An 18230-nucleotide genomic window follows, 5' to 3' on the forward strand; every position below is an offset into this window, starting at 1 on the left:
TCAGCATATATTATTTTTAAATGTTTTATTAACAATTATATGATTCTCTTCTCTTTTAACATTAACAGTTTTGTATATTATAATTCCTTATAAATGATAAATAAAGGCTTTTATCACAGTACTGACAATATTTACTGTGGCAGTTCACAGTTAAATTTATAAAGGTAGAATATAAAGTACTTGAAAGAGTGTAAGAAAATGGCATGATGAACAAAAACCAGATGCATTGTAAAACAAAGAGTATTGGTTATTTCTACACATAAGGTAAATGGAATTATTTAAAATTATGTTATTAGTTTTTCTTGATCACTGTCACGCCAAGATCTCTTTAGTATAATCAGGTATATTAGAAGTAGTAAAGCACCAATACCAATAAAACCATATCCTGTATAAGTGCCTAAATTACCACCCATCAACATTAATTTTGCCAACCTAGCTAAATCATCAGAAAGTTCAGCTTTTTGTACAAACCAGAAACAAGGCATCATTGTTGTGTTTATTCTTGAGAGTACACTAAAAAATATGAATGAACCTAAGATTTTATGCTTTAAAAAGAAAAAGTTTATATATATATTTGCAATTGCTATGTACTTACTCTATACCTTCAGTTTGTTCCAGTAATAAATTTAATTGAAAAGCAGCATATACCTTTAAAGGTAGCCCAGTATTTGGTTCTATTAATAGTTTAGTGGCATGTTTGGAAGCATCAGGCCTCATACCCTCTACTTTATTTAAATATATTGGGTCTGCCAAGAAAAAATGTGGGAAAGAAATAAAAGCTGGTGCTCCAAATCTAATAAAACAATGTACATCAAAATATAACAGTAAAATGTATATTTGAAATACTCACTTGCATTTCGACACATTCCTAACACCAGTGGGCAAATCTGAAGCAAAACAACTCATGCTTTTGTAATGTGTACCATTGTCAAAAACATCTGCCAAACCTTCATAACAGTTACCTTCTATGCCATGTACATATCCAGAACCATTTCTATGAAGTTTTACATTACTACAACACAAAATTATTATTATTTTGAGTAGGAAGCAATGTATAAAATGTTATCTTGCTAATTTAATCTATACAAGTGCATTAATAAAAGTATTAATTAATAAGAAATAAGCATTTATAGATTAGATAAAAGAAAAAACAATAGGCACTTTAATTAAGAATATACCTGCACATATCAGATGCAAAAATTGATATTTCTTCACTGGAATGTGGAGGATACCATAATTCCCCTGAAGTACCATTTATCAAACCACATTTATCTGGATAATAAGAAGTTTGACTCTCATAATTCCATTCAGTAATTATTCCAAGCTTAGAAATATCTTTATTGCCAGTATACATGTTATAGACACCATCATAGGTGGCACTACCATTTCTCTAAAATAGAAAATGTAAAAAGTATGTCTAGAAAATCAGCATAAAAAGTGTATTTACATCAACAAACCAACCAAATTTTTTAAAAGGCAAATGTATTTTTGACATGTTCAATTTCATAGCTATGTTAATTAGCGGATCATCATAACCATTAAATAACAAATCACCTATGGTCTTAGTAACCGCTATGTTTTCATTTTTTTCTTCCAAAAAAAAGTTTAAAGCTCTTTTTACAAGATAATGTTCATCTTTTATAAGGTTTCCTACTATCTAAAAAAATAATATTAACATGGCATTGTCTATACATAAATTTTGTATTCCGTACTGCAACTATCGGATTCAGAACAGTAATCTTTTCATCTAATGTACCTACACTCTGATCTGGCAAAAATTTCCATGTTCTTTTGTTAAAATATGTTAGAGTGTCATTGTCATTAAAGACAACATTCTCTCTTATGTGGTGTTCATAAAATGTATAAGGTCCCATTTCAACAAAACTTGGTTTAATTGTTTCATATTTCTCAACCTTATCAGGATTAGTCCAGTTAAAAATATACACTTCCATATACATTGGAATAGGGGTCTCTTTCCACATTTTAAAACCTTCTGTATTTTCAGAAGCAACAGCCAGTTCCTGTAAAAAATAAATGATAAAACACCTTAAATATCAAGATATTAATAAAAATAAATGTACCTTCATTTCAAAATAATGAAACAAAGAATTCCATTTTATAACTGTAACTATTCCCAAAATTAAGAGTATAACTGACAAACTTAATGTAGTCCATTTTGCACAAGTTGTACTGCAGCAACTCATCATAAATTATTTTAATCTGAAAAATAATCGTAAATAAAAAAATTAGGACTACTAATTGTTAATGTTATTACTATACTATATAATTACAATAAAATCTTTATGACTAAAATCTAAAAAATGACTAAAATATCACTTTTTATAAAATATAACTACATTATCACATATTTAATGAACTTTACCCACAAGTATTTTTTCATTTAATTTATCACCCATATAAGTGAATCATATACATACCACAACTAATGCAACTATTAAGCAAATGTGAAACTAAACATAAAAACTACAACTGCATCAGTGTAATAATTGTTATTGATAGAAGTTCAAGTCAATGTGTTGTGAAGGTGTGAAAAACACTTGTTAGAATGATAAGTAAAAAAAACACTTAATTTATATTTAATTAATATTTTAAGGGTCATATTTTACGATTTTTATTTATAGAATATATGAAAGACTAAATATATTTAAGCGATAATTACATACGAATATATAAAAATTTTATATCGTGCAACAACTTATTAAATGACTTAAAAATATATAGAATAAATTTATATAGAAATATATGTATTATACTTCCAATCTATTTATTAATATTTCTTAGATAATAGTAAAATAATACTTCTCTGAAGTACTCTCATCACATATCCTTGTAAAACTAGAACAAAAAAATATAACAAAGACAACTAACTATAACACATCTTATCACTAAAGATCAGTTTTGAAAACAATGTACTGGAGACACAAAATATCCAGACAAACACAAACATCTCTGTATTTTGTGACAAGACCTTATTAAAAAGAGAAATCAAATAAATATATCAACATGCAACTATTTAAACTTCGGACTCAAGGATTTATATATAATTTTTTTTAATAATTATAAATTATTAAAATATACACTGATATAGCCATATATTATAGATCAATTAAAATCTAAATAAATTGAGTAAAAAGTATAATACCCAAGCAATTTTCAATTTTGGCAACACTGTATAGGTCAAGGTCATAATTTTCATTTAAAAGTTTATACTCTACAATCATATTATTTAAATTGCATATTAATGAAATTCGTAATATTAAGATTTGCTACGACATTAGAAGTTGTTAAATAAATTATGATGATAATTTAATATAATGCTTTCTTTTTTAAGTGAAATACATTTTTGGACAACACAAGAGGATGTTGTCGTAAAGGATAACGACTATGGATCATTCAAGTATTTACTTTGTTATCAATGTATATTTATATTCTCTAGTAAAGTAAAATTAATTATACAGGTATTGTTTGAAAAATTATGTAACTAATAATTCCTATGGTCAAGCCAAGAAACAATATGCTGAACAAAATGGTATCACATATATTCCTAATAACAAGCGTCCAGAGAAATTACGTGATAAATTAAAAGAACTCGAGGAATATCTATTGCATAATAAAGTCATTTATTACTGTTGGAATAATAATAAATTAAAGTTATTATTGTCAACTGGCCTGATTGTCGATTTAACAATTCATAACAAGACTGGGGATTTACTAGGTATAACATTTGAAAAACAGCTTTCTACCAAGCTTCAAGTTAATATAATATGTGATGGTTGGTAAATCCTTTATGTATATGGATAACATATAACTATAAACTAAGCTTTTCCATGTTTAGGAGTGTTATTTGATTCTCAAGTTATTTGTGTTTGTAATGATGGACATGTACTTGGATTTGGAGGTCCGTGGAAAGAAGGCTGGGTTTTAGATGGTGGTCCACGTCGCAAACTTCACTATTATAATGAGTGGCTTGTTGTGTATGGTAAAGCTGGAGTTGAACATCCGCAACCATGGAGTCCTCTAGCTAAAGATTATCAGAGAGCAAATTTACATTTATATTGGATTGGCATTGGGGAACCAGAACTCTTAGCTTATAAGAAAACAGATGGTGAACCATTATTAGTAATTGTTAGCAAGAAAAGTAATAGAACAATTATTGTAATTGAACAAAAAGTGACACAAAAAGGTAGACATGCAAAAATTATCTTTATTAAAATTACAATAATATGTTTGCAGGCTCTGTTTCAGTAGAAGTTAGTAGTTTTGAACTTATAGCAAACAGTTTAAAAAGAATCTCAGTAACATCTGTTCCTTTACAAACTCAAGTTAGTTGTTGCACATTAAATGATGAAGAAGAGCAATTGTTATTAGGTTGTATTGATGGATCTCTAGCATTACTGAATCGTAACAGAGGCCTTACAAGAACAGTTAAAGCAGCATTTATAGCAACTATTGCAGCATGGCACCCAAAAGGTGTAAGTAGCTTTAAATTAAATTCAAAACTATATATATCATTAACATTATTCTATATACTCTTTATAGGTTGTGGTAGCAGTTGCAAATGAAAGAGGCCATTTACAGTATTATGATACTGCCTTAAATTGTATAAAAAGTCAGTTATTCAATGAGGACTATAGTCCAACTATTTTATTGGACTTATCTACTTATTTTAATGCTCAGTTTAGTATAGTGTCCATTAACTGGGGTTTAAAAGATTTAATAATTTCTCTTGAACAAGGCCCATTATGTATTTTAACCCATATTGCTGGAACTTTAGACTTTAAGGCACTCTCCATGAAATATATTAAATTAGGTATATTTGAATAACAGTAAATAGATGATTAAGGATTATTAATTGTTAATTTCTATATAATCATGTTTTCAGAACAGATTGAGAAGGCTATAAAACTACTATTAAGCTGGGAATTTAATGACGAAGCATTTTTTGTCCTACAGAATATCATTGCTCATTTGTTAAGACGACAAATTACAGAAGAATCAGCTCAGCATCTACAGGACGCGTTAGGTAGTTTTCATAGTCCACCAGTCCCTTTACCGTCACAAATAAGACATAAATTTGGTCATCAGGTAAATATGTATTAAAAAACAATATTCGATTGGAAATATAATTATTCCGCTTTCTAATAATTTCAGATAATGTCTTTAACAAGGCGGTTCTTTCATCATTTAGTTCGGGCGCATATGTTTGAAACTGCTTTTCTATTAGCCGTTGATGTAAGTCATCATGATCTGTTCATGGATCTGCATTACATTGCAGTAAAAATTGGAGAAACAGAAATGGCCGCAGCGGCTAGAGCTCAAGCCTCTGCATTACTTAGCAGGTGTTCCAGTAATGGTATATATTTCCTATATAGGATGTTATATATGTATAAGGTTGGGGAAAAAATAATTTCAGGATTTCCTTAGTAGCGCTTATTAAATGAAACCAAATATAGCGTGTTTGAAACATTACCCAGTAAACATTTATTTGCACTTTCAATGGGAAAATGTTACTCATTTGGTTTTTTACTATCGAAAAGAGTAAAGGCTCATCGAAAATGGTGTGATATTGAATGTTTAAATGAACGGCATTATCAGAATTGGTGTACTCGTTTTTGCGCCAAAAATGTCGATGCCAACGATGAACCTCGCTCTGAACCGTCGAAAAAGTCGATCGAATTCAAACATATGGGGTAGTCCGACATTTCGTTCAACACTAAACATCAACTACAAAAGAGTTATGAAACATTTGCATAAGACTGAATTCCGAAAAAAAACTTGATAATTAGGCTTCATATGAATTAACAGTGAAAAATTTACGCGAATTATTACGGGCTACAGAAAGTGGATCACGTATGACAACAATGTGAGAAAAATATACTGGTAGAATCACAAACGTTTGCAAGCAAAATGACGCTGAACTGTTGTTGAAATGGGAAAGGAATTATTTATAATGAGCTGTTCAAACCTGGCAGAATCATAAATTCCATTATCTATTGTTAACAACTAACGCGATTGAAGCATACATAGAATATATAAAAATGATATTGTCTTTTTAATGACTGGACAAAAATTGAGACAGATGATTTGGAAAGTTTTCATGTACTGTATAAGCTGGACCGTGTTTATATCGACATTTATATCTTTTAAATTTTATTTGAATATTATTTATAGGAACAAATTCGCTTTAAAAAGCATTAAAAATAAATAATTTTTTCCCTATATATACATATAATATAGGAACTTTATATATTGTTTTATCATTTTATTTTTAGCATCAGATTGTTCGCCATCATCATGTTCCCAATGTTCAGATAGTGAGAGTTGCAGTAGTGAAAATTTCGAGGATGAATCGAATGCGGTTTATTCACAAAATGAAACAAAAACACCTATATCTGAGAATATCATGACAACTAATTTCAATGAACCAAATCTGACTGCTTTTAAATTGGACCAAAAATCCAGTGTTTTACCAAAAAAGACTTTACCACCTAGAGCTACATACATAAGAGCTCCACAGGTCAGTTTGTTTGTTTATCCTTATGACATTACTATAAAACATTCCTTTTTAGATACCATCAACTTTTGTTAAACTCACTCAACCTAATGTCTCATCTATACCACCTCTTCCTTTCTATACATCTCTAGGCATTCCATATACAAACCAATATAGCGACAAAGTTAAGTCCACGTCAGGGTTTCTTAATAACATCTACGGAGTATCGTCCAGCTCTAAAACCAATGGAAACCCAACTGTGCCACCATTACCGGTTGTGCCGTCTATAAGCAACTCAATTTGGAATAGAAACCAAAAGTGTGGGTCTCATAGTCCCCTTCCCGATGTTACCAATACTGGGTCGTTTAATGACGATATTTCAAGAATTAGTTTCCCAACCAAATGTTTGACCGTCACAAAGAAGCCACCTGCAAAAGTGACCTTCTCGAATACTGTTACAGCGTTTCTTGTACCGGAAGAAAAAAAGACCGTCGAACAACCATCTCATCTTACAAATCCTCAAAAAGAATTGGCCGAAAGTCTACCGCTTTGCCATCCCAATGACGATTATCTAAAAGATTTCACGCCGGCAAATACAGACAATGAGAAAGAAGTGAACCAGGCACCTAAAATCAAAGTTGTTCATTTTGGTGTCGTATAATATATTTACTTGCAATAAGATAATACCGTACTAATTTCTTTAGATGTTATATTTTTATACTGGCCATTTTTAGAAAAATAAAAAGTATCTGCTTTATTTCCGTTTTTTAGCTCAGTCCCAATCTTCGCAGTGTGAATAACATTCACCGCTTTTTCAGTTAACACTAATCTTCAAAAGAAAGCTGTTAAAATTTCATGATATTATACTCATAGGTTTGTGAATTATTGTACTAAGAGTAACACTACTTTTTACTTACAATTTCGTATTTTACACCGTTTCTTGATGGGAAAAAATAGCGTTCAAGCGAAGCAATGGCTTGAAAAGTACTATAAAGACTCCGCTCCATCAGAAACAAAAATAAAACGGTTTGCTGACTTCAAACGTGGTCGTAGAGACACCGATGATGCAGAACGAAGTGGACGTTCAGTTGAGGTGGTAACACCAGAAAACATCCTCAATAACATCGTAAAGATATCAAAAGAACGTGTTGGTTTTATATTGCATGAGCATTTGACCATGAGAAAGCTCTATTCACAATGGGAACCGCCTTTGCTCAGTGCTGACCAAAAACAAAAACGTATTGATGATTCTGAGCAGTGTTTAGTTATGTTTAAACGTAACAAACCGGAATTTTTGCGTGGATATGTGACAATGAATAAAACATGGATAAATCGTTCTACAAAAGGGGCATCGAAAAATTACGGCGGCGCTGGAATGATTGGGTGGCTTTTCATGGAGATTACGTTGATGAATAAAGCCAACTTTGAAAAGCATGTTTTCTTCGTTACGCCCGGGACTTTTCAGCCTATGTGTTACGTGCTTGTCTTCAATACGTTCGGACTTCTAAAAAAGATTCGTCAAAGCCGGTGTCATCATTTATTCTAACAAAACAAGATCCCATTTTCTAGGAATTTTACTTAATATTGAAACGCAACCGAACTGAAAATGTAACCCTTGTAACAAATAGTGGAATTCATAATGGCTAACCCACAACACTCTTCAACCGTTTTATGAATCCAATCACCTGCACCACGCAGTAAGAATCAGCTGTTGTTAACAGAAACTCCATAAATGTCATCAGAATAGACCATCCTTTCAAATAAAAAACGCATAAGAAGTCCTAGCTAAAAAACAGTTTCGGAACCTAGTCGAAAGAAATAGGCGAAACCGAAAAGGAAAAGCAAATCAAACCAAGTATTCTTTTTACACCACAGAAAATGACAATAACCTCAATCATAAAGAAGCCCCTAGAAATGATAATATTTCACCTTAATCATCATGTTGACATACATATTCATTGCCTATTTGAGACTGAAGCATGTTTTGGAATTTTTTAAGGTTGCTCGAATAATTATGCTTAAAAAAACTGATAAATCGTAAGTTGGATCTTACAGACCTATTTCGCTTCTACCTGCAATATCAAAATTATTTGGGAAACTGCTACTAAAAAGTATTAAACCATTTATAGAAATACCAGATTTCTACTTTCGATGTCGAAATCACCACTCGCCAATCGACCAAAAGCACTGAGAAACAGCTGTTGTTGAAAAGACATTTGAAGAAAAAAACAGTGCCTTGCAATATTCCTAAACGTCTCACAAGCTTTTGATCAGGTATGGAATTTATCTACAAAATGAGCAAAATACCGCTGAATTACTGTTGACTGCTGGAATCATATTCTTTCGAAAGAAAATTTAGAGTCTCTACACTGTTGATATCCCAACAAAAGAAACAGTACTTGGAACATTTGGCAACGGCACAGTTATCATGGCAAAAAATATATAGTCAATTCAAAATAGCAGTGACACGGGTGTCAATATATGTCTATCAAAGTTGCAAATTAGTTTTACAGTCAGACAATATTATCCTTGTCATTTTATTCTATTCAAAAAGAGATAGAATGCTGTTAGAGAAGTTCGAACATGTAACGGAATGAGCCTGCAAAAGTTGTCCGTTTGCCAAACTTCTGAAAATTCTTCAAAATAATAATTACGGGTTTATATAATAATATTATTGATAATTAATATTGATAATAATAACCGGCAAACGTTGTTTTAACGCTTTGTTTTAATAAATTTAAAATCTCCGCGGATTTTATTGAAAATATTTTTTACGCCTTGCAACTGCACTGTATATTAGGAAACGGTCACTAAGTCATAAGATTTAACTTCATAGGAAATTTTGACGAAATGTTTCGCGACGTCCAACATGTAGATGTCGCTACGTTTAACATATTACTTGTTTTATTCGCTATGCTAAGAGCCGCGACGGAATCTGATTGGTTAATTTCGTTCTATGGTTTGTTTATTTTGCACGCCATTTTTAATGTGCCCTATATTGAGAACAATGTGGTTAGCTTTTTATAACGTTTATACATTATATTATTATTTTATTTTATTACTATATACATACGGTAGTTGAAATGCATTCCCGTTCTAGGAACGGAACGGGTCTAGGAACGGAACGGGTCTAGGAAGTGTTGTGTGCCTGGATGCACAGATAGTGAGGAAATGCATCATCGTTTTCCGTTAAAAAAGCGATCTTTAAGAAATGAGTAAAAAACATTAAAAATCCTAAACTGGTTGGGTTAAACATGAAACAGATTTATGATGGTTACCATGTGAGACATTTTTATAATACATTTAAACTTTTCTTTAAGTACTTATGAACAATTTAGTGATGGTGAAAATAATACCACAAATATCTACAAATCAAAATGAAAATTATATAGAAGGTAAATTGAAGGAGTCAGTCATATTTCTGTTCAAAATTGTTACCAATAATTTCTCAACTGTCTTACTATATTTGTAGTGCATATTTCCATCGTTCCAGGCCCACAAACAGGGTGTTCGAAGCGAGTGTCATTGACATTTGAACAAACCCCAGAAGATAATGGTAAAGTTTGTATTCATTGTATTCATTCAGAAATTGAGGCTGATTTTATAGAGGCAAGACAATATCTCGTGCCCCAGACTCTAACAAAATTGTTTCATTATACTATCAGGTCTTTGAGCTATGTCTTATTTTATTCAGCAATTTTGCCACGCCGATAATACAACAAAATGTTTGTCAAATGTTTTAAAAAAATTTAATTTAAAACCCTTCAATTGTACATTCCACAATGATCTTTCGGATAAAATATTAAAAGTACTAACGGAGAGATGGAAGAGATAATTTTGATTTGCAATGCACCAAAGTTTTTTGCTTATGGTTTTATATAAATGTATATAATATTTATATTTTATAGATATATTTATTTTTATATATTTATATTTTGGATTATATTTATATTTATTTATTTTTAAATATTATATTTATATGTATATTTAATTGAATTTAATTTAATAAATTTATTTCAGAAAAAACTTGTTTTGTATTTAAATTTCAATGGTCAATTAAAAATGACGTCAAGGCTGTCACGTGCCAAACATTACTAATGAGCCAATCAAATGTCTTCACAGTGAAATATTTTTCTTACAGGTGCCTATAATAAAGATTTGAATTGACCAATCATATTACTGGAATGGCCTATTATGGCTCCCTCTGGATGTTGGGCAAAGCAAAACTTTGCGCCAGAGTCCCCTATTGAGTTGCATCTCTATTACTTTATGAATATATATGTCAACATGATGATTGCTTTTCGTGGCAGTTCTTTCAATAATCCAGGTGAAATGTCGTCTATACCAGGTGCCTTTTTAGGATTGAGGTTATCCATTTCAGTGGCAACTTTCAATGGAGAAATTAGATTTAGATCTAGATCGGGTTGATAAACAGGAGATGTATCCATGGTAGATTCTATATCATTAGCTTGAAATATGTTAGCTAAGTATTGTGCGAACAATTCAGCTTTTTCATCGTTGCGTCGAACCCGTTCATTTCGATAAGTTTTAATTGACGGTACTCGAATAATTGGTCTTTTAAATCTTCGAGTGGCTTTCCATAGCGAATAATCTTTGTCTGCTTGTGGGCTTAATTCACTTACATACTTTTGAAAGCAATTCTGTTTATATTCTTTGATCTTTTGATTCGTCTCATTACTAATTGTATTAAAAGTAGTTTTGTCTGCAACATTTCAGGATTTGTGCCATACTCTTCTAGCTTCTCAGCGCCCAGTGTTAACAATACTGGAGTGTGATCAGATGTTAGATCGCACAAGCTTTCTGTACTAATTTGATTTAATGAGATGCCTTTTGTAGAAATCCAACAGGTCTGGGATTTTATTACTGTCTGTGGGCCAGTAAGTGGATTCGCGCCCTGAATTATTATATTTTCCAGGTGTTATTATTCGTGAACTCCAAGCTGTATGTTTAACATTAAAGTTTCCACCAATAATAAATCTTGGGCCTAATTTGGAAAAAATATCTTTATATTGTTATTTTGTCATTTTATGTCTTGGTGGACAATATATAGCACCAATATTTATTTCAGCCCCGGTATTTTCGATACTAATTATCGTAGCTTGTATTTCTTCATTTTTAATCTCTTCTTATTCGAAATGTTATATATTTTGTTTAATTATTAAAGTTGTTCCGCCTCGAGCCCGTTCGCTGGGGTGTAATGCCCAGTAAGCATCATAACCCCGTATTTTAATATAGTTATTGTTATAATTAAATGTTTTTTTCACGAACTTTCACTTTTTTTACTTTTTGGAAAACGAGGGACGTCTTTTGTTTGAGAGCACGTATTTACTTCACTTTGGGTTGGCCGTTTCACCGTACCCCGTACCTGGGAGTTCTTTGAAACCGTTAACCGGTTGACCGTAAAAAATATAGATGTATTTTTATTTGATATTTACAGACTCGTTTTCGGAAAGAAAAAAACACGTCTTGACTCTATGAAGGTCGGGACCGAACTATATTTCTAAATGAATAATATATAGATATTATGATAGTTTCTAAAACAAATTTTACTGACAAGAATTCTACAAGAAGATCTACGAATTCCCAAACACCAAGCTATACCATAGAAAACACCCAGATAATAAAGCACGTGGAGGTACATCCACAATCGTTCGTGAGAACATAAAACATCACGAAAGAGAGAAATTCAGCGGGGACTATTTATAAGCTACCAGTGTAACGATTGAGGAAGTACACTGGCCATTAATAATGAGTGATGTTTATTGACAACCTAAACATAACAAGGCCGAATATTTCCACGGGTGTTCAAGATTGATAATACCAAAAGGTAGAAAACTAGTTAAAGCAATGAAGGCAAATCATTTACAGCATATTTCCACTGGTGAACAACAAATTGGTCGTCAGATACAAAATACAAAATTCTCGACAAAAAATATTGATACTAAAATGTGTAAATCTGAATCATATTTCGTTTTGTATAATCTTAACTGTTAATTTAAATATTATCAATAGAACTAAACCGCCTTCTCTGCATAATGCGAGAACTAACTGGATATTGTTTAGAGAAAAAATGGACAGTTTAATATCACTAAATTTGCTCCTCGAAACCAGCATAGTAGTGCAGCATATCGAAAAGTTAACTTCATATCATTCGCAATTAAACAGAAATAAACCGGCGAAAAACCTCGTAATAAGCAAGAACAGAAGAAAATATTCAACAAACGACAAAAGGACTAAAAGAGCTACTTAATAGTGAACAAAAAGAATACAAATCTTGAATACAAGATTATTTAGAACATCTAACACCATCTGACGCAACGGAATATTTTATCTGGAAAATAACATAAAGAAAGATCAAAAGGCCCTCACAACACAATACACTCATTATGAATAATAATACCTGAGCCGGGAATGGCAAAGAAAAAGCGGATGTTTTTTTCTAAACATCTAAAAAGCGTCTTTAATCCATTCCCGTGCGAAATATCTGTAGATGAGGAAAACAATTTAACTAATTCTCCTAACACTGTATTTGAAATGGATTTTCCATACGAAAAATTTACTGTTACCAGTGATATCCAAAGTTTTCGAGAAACTATACATCAAGGGACTTAAAGTAATCACAGAAGAAAGAATATTATTCGAAAGCATCACTATTATGGTAACATTTGCTGACAATAAGGCGATTTTATGATCTCACGAGGATCTACAAGAACTTCCGTCTTCGTCTCCGAAATGAATTTGGATCGACGTATAAATTGAAAGAAATCTGTACCAATAAGGCGTAAACAATTTGAGCTTAAATTGAACCAGATGTATATGTATATGGCTCATAGGGCGTAAATTCAAATTATTTTTGGATAACAAGATATTGCTGTACAAGTCAATTGTTAAATCCATATGGACATATGGTATCGAACTGTGGGGCACTACTAACAAATAAAACATAGCAATCCTTTAGATATTCCAAAATAAAGTGCTACGTGCCATCGGTCATATTATGCCAGTAACAACCTAATTCAGCACGATATCCCCCTGGAAATCATAACGAGTGTGAACCGAAGCGCCAGTGTAAAATACCCTGCAAGAATATCAGTGCACCCGAATGCACCTGTCAAATAATTAAATATGCGTGATGCCAGTGCGTAGGTTAAAACGTTTCGGACCTGATTAATAGACACATACAATAGTTTTTAGAATAACAGAATAGTAATTAAATTAAGTATAATAGTAGTTTATAAGTTTGTATAAGAGATTACTTATTGAAGCGATTTTCTACATGTCATTGTATAACATGCATATCATCAAATACTTATTGCCCATTGGGCAGATTGTGGAATGCTCAGAGAAAAAAAATTCTGTTTTTATATAGCATTGTCAAAGTTTTGACAAAATGCTTTTTTCTTGTTCTGGCCTAAAACCAGGCGGTGGAATGCATGACGCATACCTAGTCGCGGAGATTTGCCCTGGAGTGATAAGTTGGACCGGGTTATGTGGGACTTCCTCTGGGCTTACCATTACACTAAACCGAAACCGCCTCACAGTTGATCCCTGTGGATCGCTACTGCTACCGCATTAAATTTAGGGATATGACACCCGCTGATTGGACAGCCGTCATTGGGCACGAGGACTCGGCGATTCTATTGATTCACGAACTTGAGTTAACACACGACTGGATACTGTCGTATGGGGGCAAAAGTTATGACTGCAGCGACGGATGAGGTCGTTTCAACCTGGAAAAGGGGGGAGGTTAGCGGTGACGCAGTGCTAAGCTCCCAGCATGTCGACCAGCTCGCGAACAAGCGCGTTTTCAGAAGAACTTGGGCTGAGTTGTTGTTTGTGGAATGATTGAGATATGAATTGTTTGATTTCTGGAGTGTCAGTTTAAGATTCTCTTGAGGAGCTTATTTTGGAAAACTCGAAGTCGTTTCACCTGGTTGGGTGTAACAAACTTGAAGTAAACATTAGATCCGTAGGGGAGTACGGACAGGATTAAAATCTTGCACAATAAGCATTTGATGGTGATGGGAAGTCTGCTAGAAAGGCAGATCAGAGAAGATAGCAGATTTGCTATCCCAGAACCCTTCTGGATTGCTTTCTAGATTTGGGAGTGCCAACCGAACCGTCGGTCGAAGTGGAGACCTAGGTACGTGACGTTATCCAGCCATGGAATTATTGCGGTGTCGATCTTAAGTTGCGAGACGCGCAGTGCGTAACAGCTTCTTATGGAAAATGATGGCCTGGGTTTTTAGGGGGTTGATTTGTAACCTCCAGAATTTGAACCACTTGACCACATGATAAAGCTGCTTCTGTAAACGTTCATGAATTGTAACTTTGAACTTGGCAGCTGTGAAGAAAACAGTGTCGTCAGCGTAAAAGACGACGTCAATGTGCTCTTTTCTCGGCAGATCTGAAATAAAGAGGTTAAATAAGGCTGGGGCCAGCAGGGAACCTTAGATTTGCCAGCATAGATTTGTTTTCAACTGGAAAGTGTTGACTTGGAAAGATCTGTCCGATAGATAGGACTTGATGAGCATATTGCGATCAAACTGTCATGCCTGACCTTGTCGAAGGCTTTGGTTAGGTCCAGAAGGACTGCTCCAAGCTTTTTACGTTGGCCAAGAGAGTGATGGATGTGTGCGGCCAGACGGGTAGCCTGATGGACGAATGAATGATGAGCGCGAAAGCCGAATTGTTCATCAGGAATGATGTTGTTTTCCTTTGTGAAAGACTTGAGAAAGAGAAAGCTGATGGGCCTGTAGTCAGATGGAGATGATTTTGCTCCTTTCTTAGGAATAACCGCTATATATGCGTGTTTCCAAGACGCCTGATGATGAAGTTAATGATGTTTGCCAGTTCCGCGAGCTGCTTATGTGGGAGCTTTTTTAACGGAGTAATTGATAGTCCGTCGAAATCTGGAGTTTTTTTGGTTTGAAGAGACACGAAATGGTTGAGAAGAAAGGCTGGGGTTACTGGTCTTTTGAAGTTGGATTCGTTGATGACAGTGTCTTTGTCTTTAGCTTTAGTGTTCTCTGCGGGTGGGAGGCATTTCATCTGAGCCTCGTAGGTCTCTGCGAGGAGCTCGACTTTTTCTTGGTCAGTGACTGCGAAATTTCCTGTAACCGCTGACTTCAGGGGGAGGATGACATTGTGTAGACACACCAGAAGGAAGGGGGGCCATCCAGTCTTTAATCAGCGAGAAATGAATACCATTACATCGCTCGCCAGGTCGAGACAGCCACCCTTACACCCTTGCATGCTTTGTTTGCCTCCCTTTTGTCTGCAGCATCGAGGGTGTATCGAGCTAATCTGCATAGACCGTTTTTTGATGCTAATTTCACGTTTAAGAGAAACGGGAAGGTTGTTTCTCCTCGGTTGGGGTTATGATGAAACTTCGACTGTAGCAGATTCGTGAGCAGACTAAATATCACGAGTTACCTTGAGTACTGCTTCCTCGTGCTGTTCTGGAGTGTTAATTTTCGGATCTGGATCGGATTCAGGAGAAGAGATTGGTAGTTTTTCCAGTCGGTCTTTATTCCTGAATCTTGTGAGTGGGACTTGAGTGGTGGCGCAGTTTCCGAGTTTGAAAAGGACTAAACGGTGATCAGAGACTAGTTCGTCAAGGACTCGAACTTCGGAAGGGCGATTTACGTCTTGAAGAATAAAGAAATCAAGGACTCTTGCTGTGCCTTGCGAGGCTGTACTGAGGTGATGGGTGGGTTCATCTGGCAGGGCAAGACCGTAGCCCAGATCTCAGATCACTTAAAGCTACGATGGAATACGTACGTACGAATGGAATGTACGAGCTGGAATGCCCGAAAAGCTGGCAGTTGAAGCACTGCACTGGCTGGCCATTCACCTCTGGATCTCGACCTTCACTGCAATGACGCCGAGTTTGGTCATATTATCGCTCTTCGCGAGGGACAACTACCTGAACAATTGGTAGTTCTATCCCGGATTTCAATCTCCATTTTTGCACAAATTTGGTATGGAAGCCTTGATCGAAGAGAGGTTCATGACAGAAGGAATGGTAAGGATAATTCCTTTCATCGAGCAGGGTGGTGAGTTTTCGGTAATCGTCGCTTGTGTGTAATAAGAGAATGCCCTCCTTTTTGTTTCGGGTGATAATATCAATTGATTGTGCCTTGGAGATTGTAATGAGCTCCATGAACCTATTCTTGTCACGAAGCACTATAGGTGGAATTTTTTCTTTTAAGGGAGTTTGAGAAACAGTCGCCGAAATTATTGGCACTGTTTTTGCTGTGGGGGTTAAAGTTTGATTAGTGGCCTGGCTACTTACTTGCGCAGGCTGGGTTGGTCTGGTGGTGATTTGTTTCGGTGATGGCTGTGGGACTGTCCTGGTGATCGGCTTGGTTTGCACTGGTCTGGTGGCGAATTTAGTAATCGAAGGCTGTACGTTAGCCTTGACTTTTGATTGGGTGGATTGAATGGCCGGCATGGGTTCTGATTTGGAAGCAGTTGCCTGTTTCGCCTTGTTGTCAGCCTTTGGCAGCTGGCTTTCCTGAGGTGGAGTGATGGACCCTCTCTTCTTTTTTCCCGCCAAGGTGAAATCTAGGTCTTTTGAAATCTGTGGTCAGTTTGGTTTGACCGTTGTGCTGGTTTAGCTGGTGTCTGTGGCAGCGGCAGTCTTTATTTCCATGGCATCTTTTTGATATTTAATAAAATCTGTAATTGTAGTGGTGAGAATTTTTATTTTTCCTTTGTCTTCGGAAGCCTTTTCGCTCCTTTCCAGATTTTCCGTCTATTTGTTCAGGGCGTCTGTCTGTGCTTGGGCGAATATTTTCACTTCAGCTATCTGCTTTCGCAGGTATTCATTTTGTTTTTTAAATCTTCGGTGAGCAATTCTCAGCTGCTTTTTTTAGTTTTTTTTTGCGTACGCACTGGTGGAAGCGTGATAACGGATCAACCGTCTCAGAGAAAATTTCGGGAAATTCTCGGAAGCGCCGGTAGGTTCAGCAGACCGGACACAACCATTCTTTTCGACAGCTAGCAGGAAACTGACAAAATGCTTCAAAATCAATAGATCAAGGTACGTCAAAACAATGTGGGTTCTAAATAGTTTCATCTACTGGTACTATATATTAATATTTCATGAAACCTATCTATTGGTCAGTGACTAGCATGAAGGTATCCGTTAAGAAATATTCAATTTTTTTAATATGTTATATCTCCAAAATCTTTATCTGAAGTGAAAAAAAACTCCAAAGTAAGATCTTGATAATGAATATTAGGTATTCTCACTATTTCTAAGAAATCATTTCAGCTTTTGTAGCAACGATTTATTCCGCGAGTAGTTTAACCTATTCTCCCAACCCACTTTCATAAATAGCCTAATGGGTATTTTCGGCAATTGTTGGGAAAACACCGTCATTTGTTATATAAGGTAATCAACGGCGTCAAATCGCAGCTGCGCTTAAGCTAAGCATATCTCAAATAAAGACAGAATAATTTTAATCTAAATTTTCTCTGTGAATAAAGATGACTACAAGTTTACCGAAATTAACGCGTAAAAATAATCTTACAAAGGATATGACACATTATATCAACATTTCGGTAAAAGAAAATTATCTAATAGTTTCAAGAAAAAATCATTCTTCTGCATTACTGTTATTATACTGTGGGTTTTGCAGCTACAAATCGAAACGTTTGCATGTTCTTTACGCAACCTCCAGAATAA

The 18230-nt window shown here is 34.4% G+C and overlaps 2 protein-coding genes across 14 annotated transcripts; one reads left to right on the forward strand and one right to left on the reverse strand.

The window, feature by feature from the left end:
• Positions 1 to 10: 10 nt before the first annotated feature.
• LOC143194445 (protein croquemort) lies at positions 11 to 3012 on the reverse strand. Of its 9 annotated transcripts, none has more exons than XM_076401250.1 (8): positions 2890 to 3012; positions 2082 to 2220; positions 1713 to 2021; positions 1448 to 1657; positions 1179 to 1390; positions 851 to 1012; positions 596 to 793; positions 11 to 513 (listed from the first exon to the last, which is right to left on the reverse strand). In XM_076401250.1, exons 2-8 carry the CDS (start codon positions 2205 to 2207, stop codon positions 285 to 287), a joined length of 1446 nt encoding a protein of 481 aa, XP_076257365.1. In that variant the 5' UTR covers positions 2208 to 2220; positions 2890 to 3012; the 3' UTR covers positions 11 to 284. The 9 variants fall into 9 exon arrangements, with proteins under 9 accessions (XP_076257365.1, XP_076257367.1, XP_076257361.1 ...); XM_076401252.1 differs by having other exon boundaries at positions 603 to 793; positions 2821 to 2984; XM_076401246.1 differs by having other exon boundaries at positions 2821 to 2984.
• Positions 2428 to 7271, forward strand: frtz (WD repeat-containing and planar cell polarity effector protein fritz). Of its 5 annotated transcripts, none has more exons than XM_076401233.1 (10): positions 2428 to 2545; positions 3353 to 3418; positions 3480 to 3797; positions 3857 to 4204; positions 4255 to 4493; positions 4561 to 4831; positions 4904 to 5106; positions 5173 to 5374; positions 6294 to 6538; positions 6591 to 7271. In XM_076401233.1, the coding sequence occupies exons 3-10, from the start codon at positions 3791 to 3793 to the stop codon at positions 7173 to 7175; spliced, it is 2100 nt and encodes a 699-aa protein (XP_076257348.1). In that variant the 5' UTR covers positions 2428 to 2545; positions 3353 to 3418; positions 3480 to 3790; the 3' UTR covers positions 7176 to 7271. The 5 variants fall into 5 exon arrangements, with proteins under 5 accessions (XP_076257348.1, XP_076257347.1, XP_076257345.1 ...); XM_076401232.1 differs by having other exon boundaries at positions 2461 to 2573; XM_076401230.1 differs by lacking the exon at positions 2428 to 2545 and having other exon boundaries at positions 3073 to 3418; positions 3480 to 3793.
• Positions 7272 to 18230: the final 10959 nt, after the last annotated feature.

Source organism: Rhynchophorus ferrugineus, unplaced genomic scaffold (genome assembly GCF_030347505.1).
Source record: "Rhynchophorus ferrugineus isolate W39M unplaced genomic scaffold, kcgeb_rfMv2 rfM3, whole genome shotgun sequence".
NCBI lineage: Eukaryota > Metazoa > Arthropoda > Insecta > Coleoptera > Curculionidae > Rhynchophorus > Rhynchophorus ferrugineus.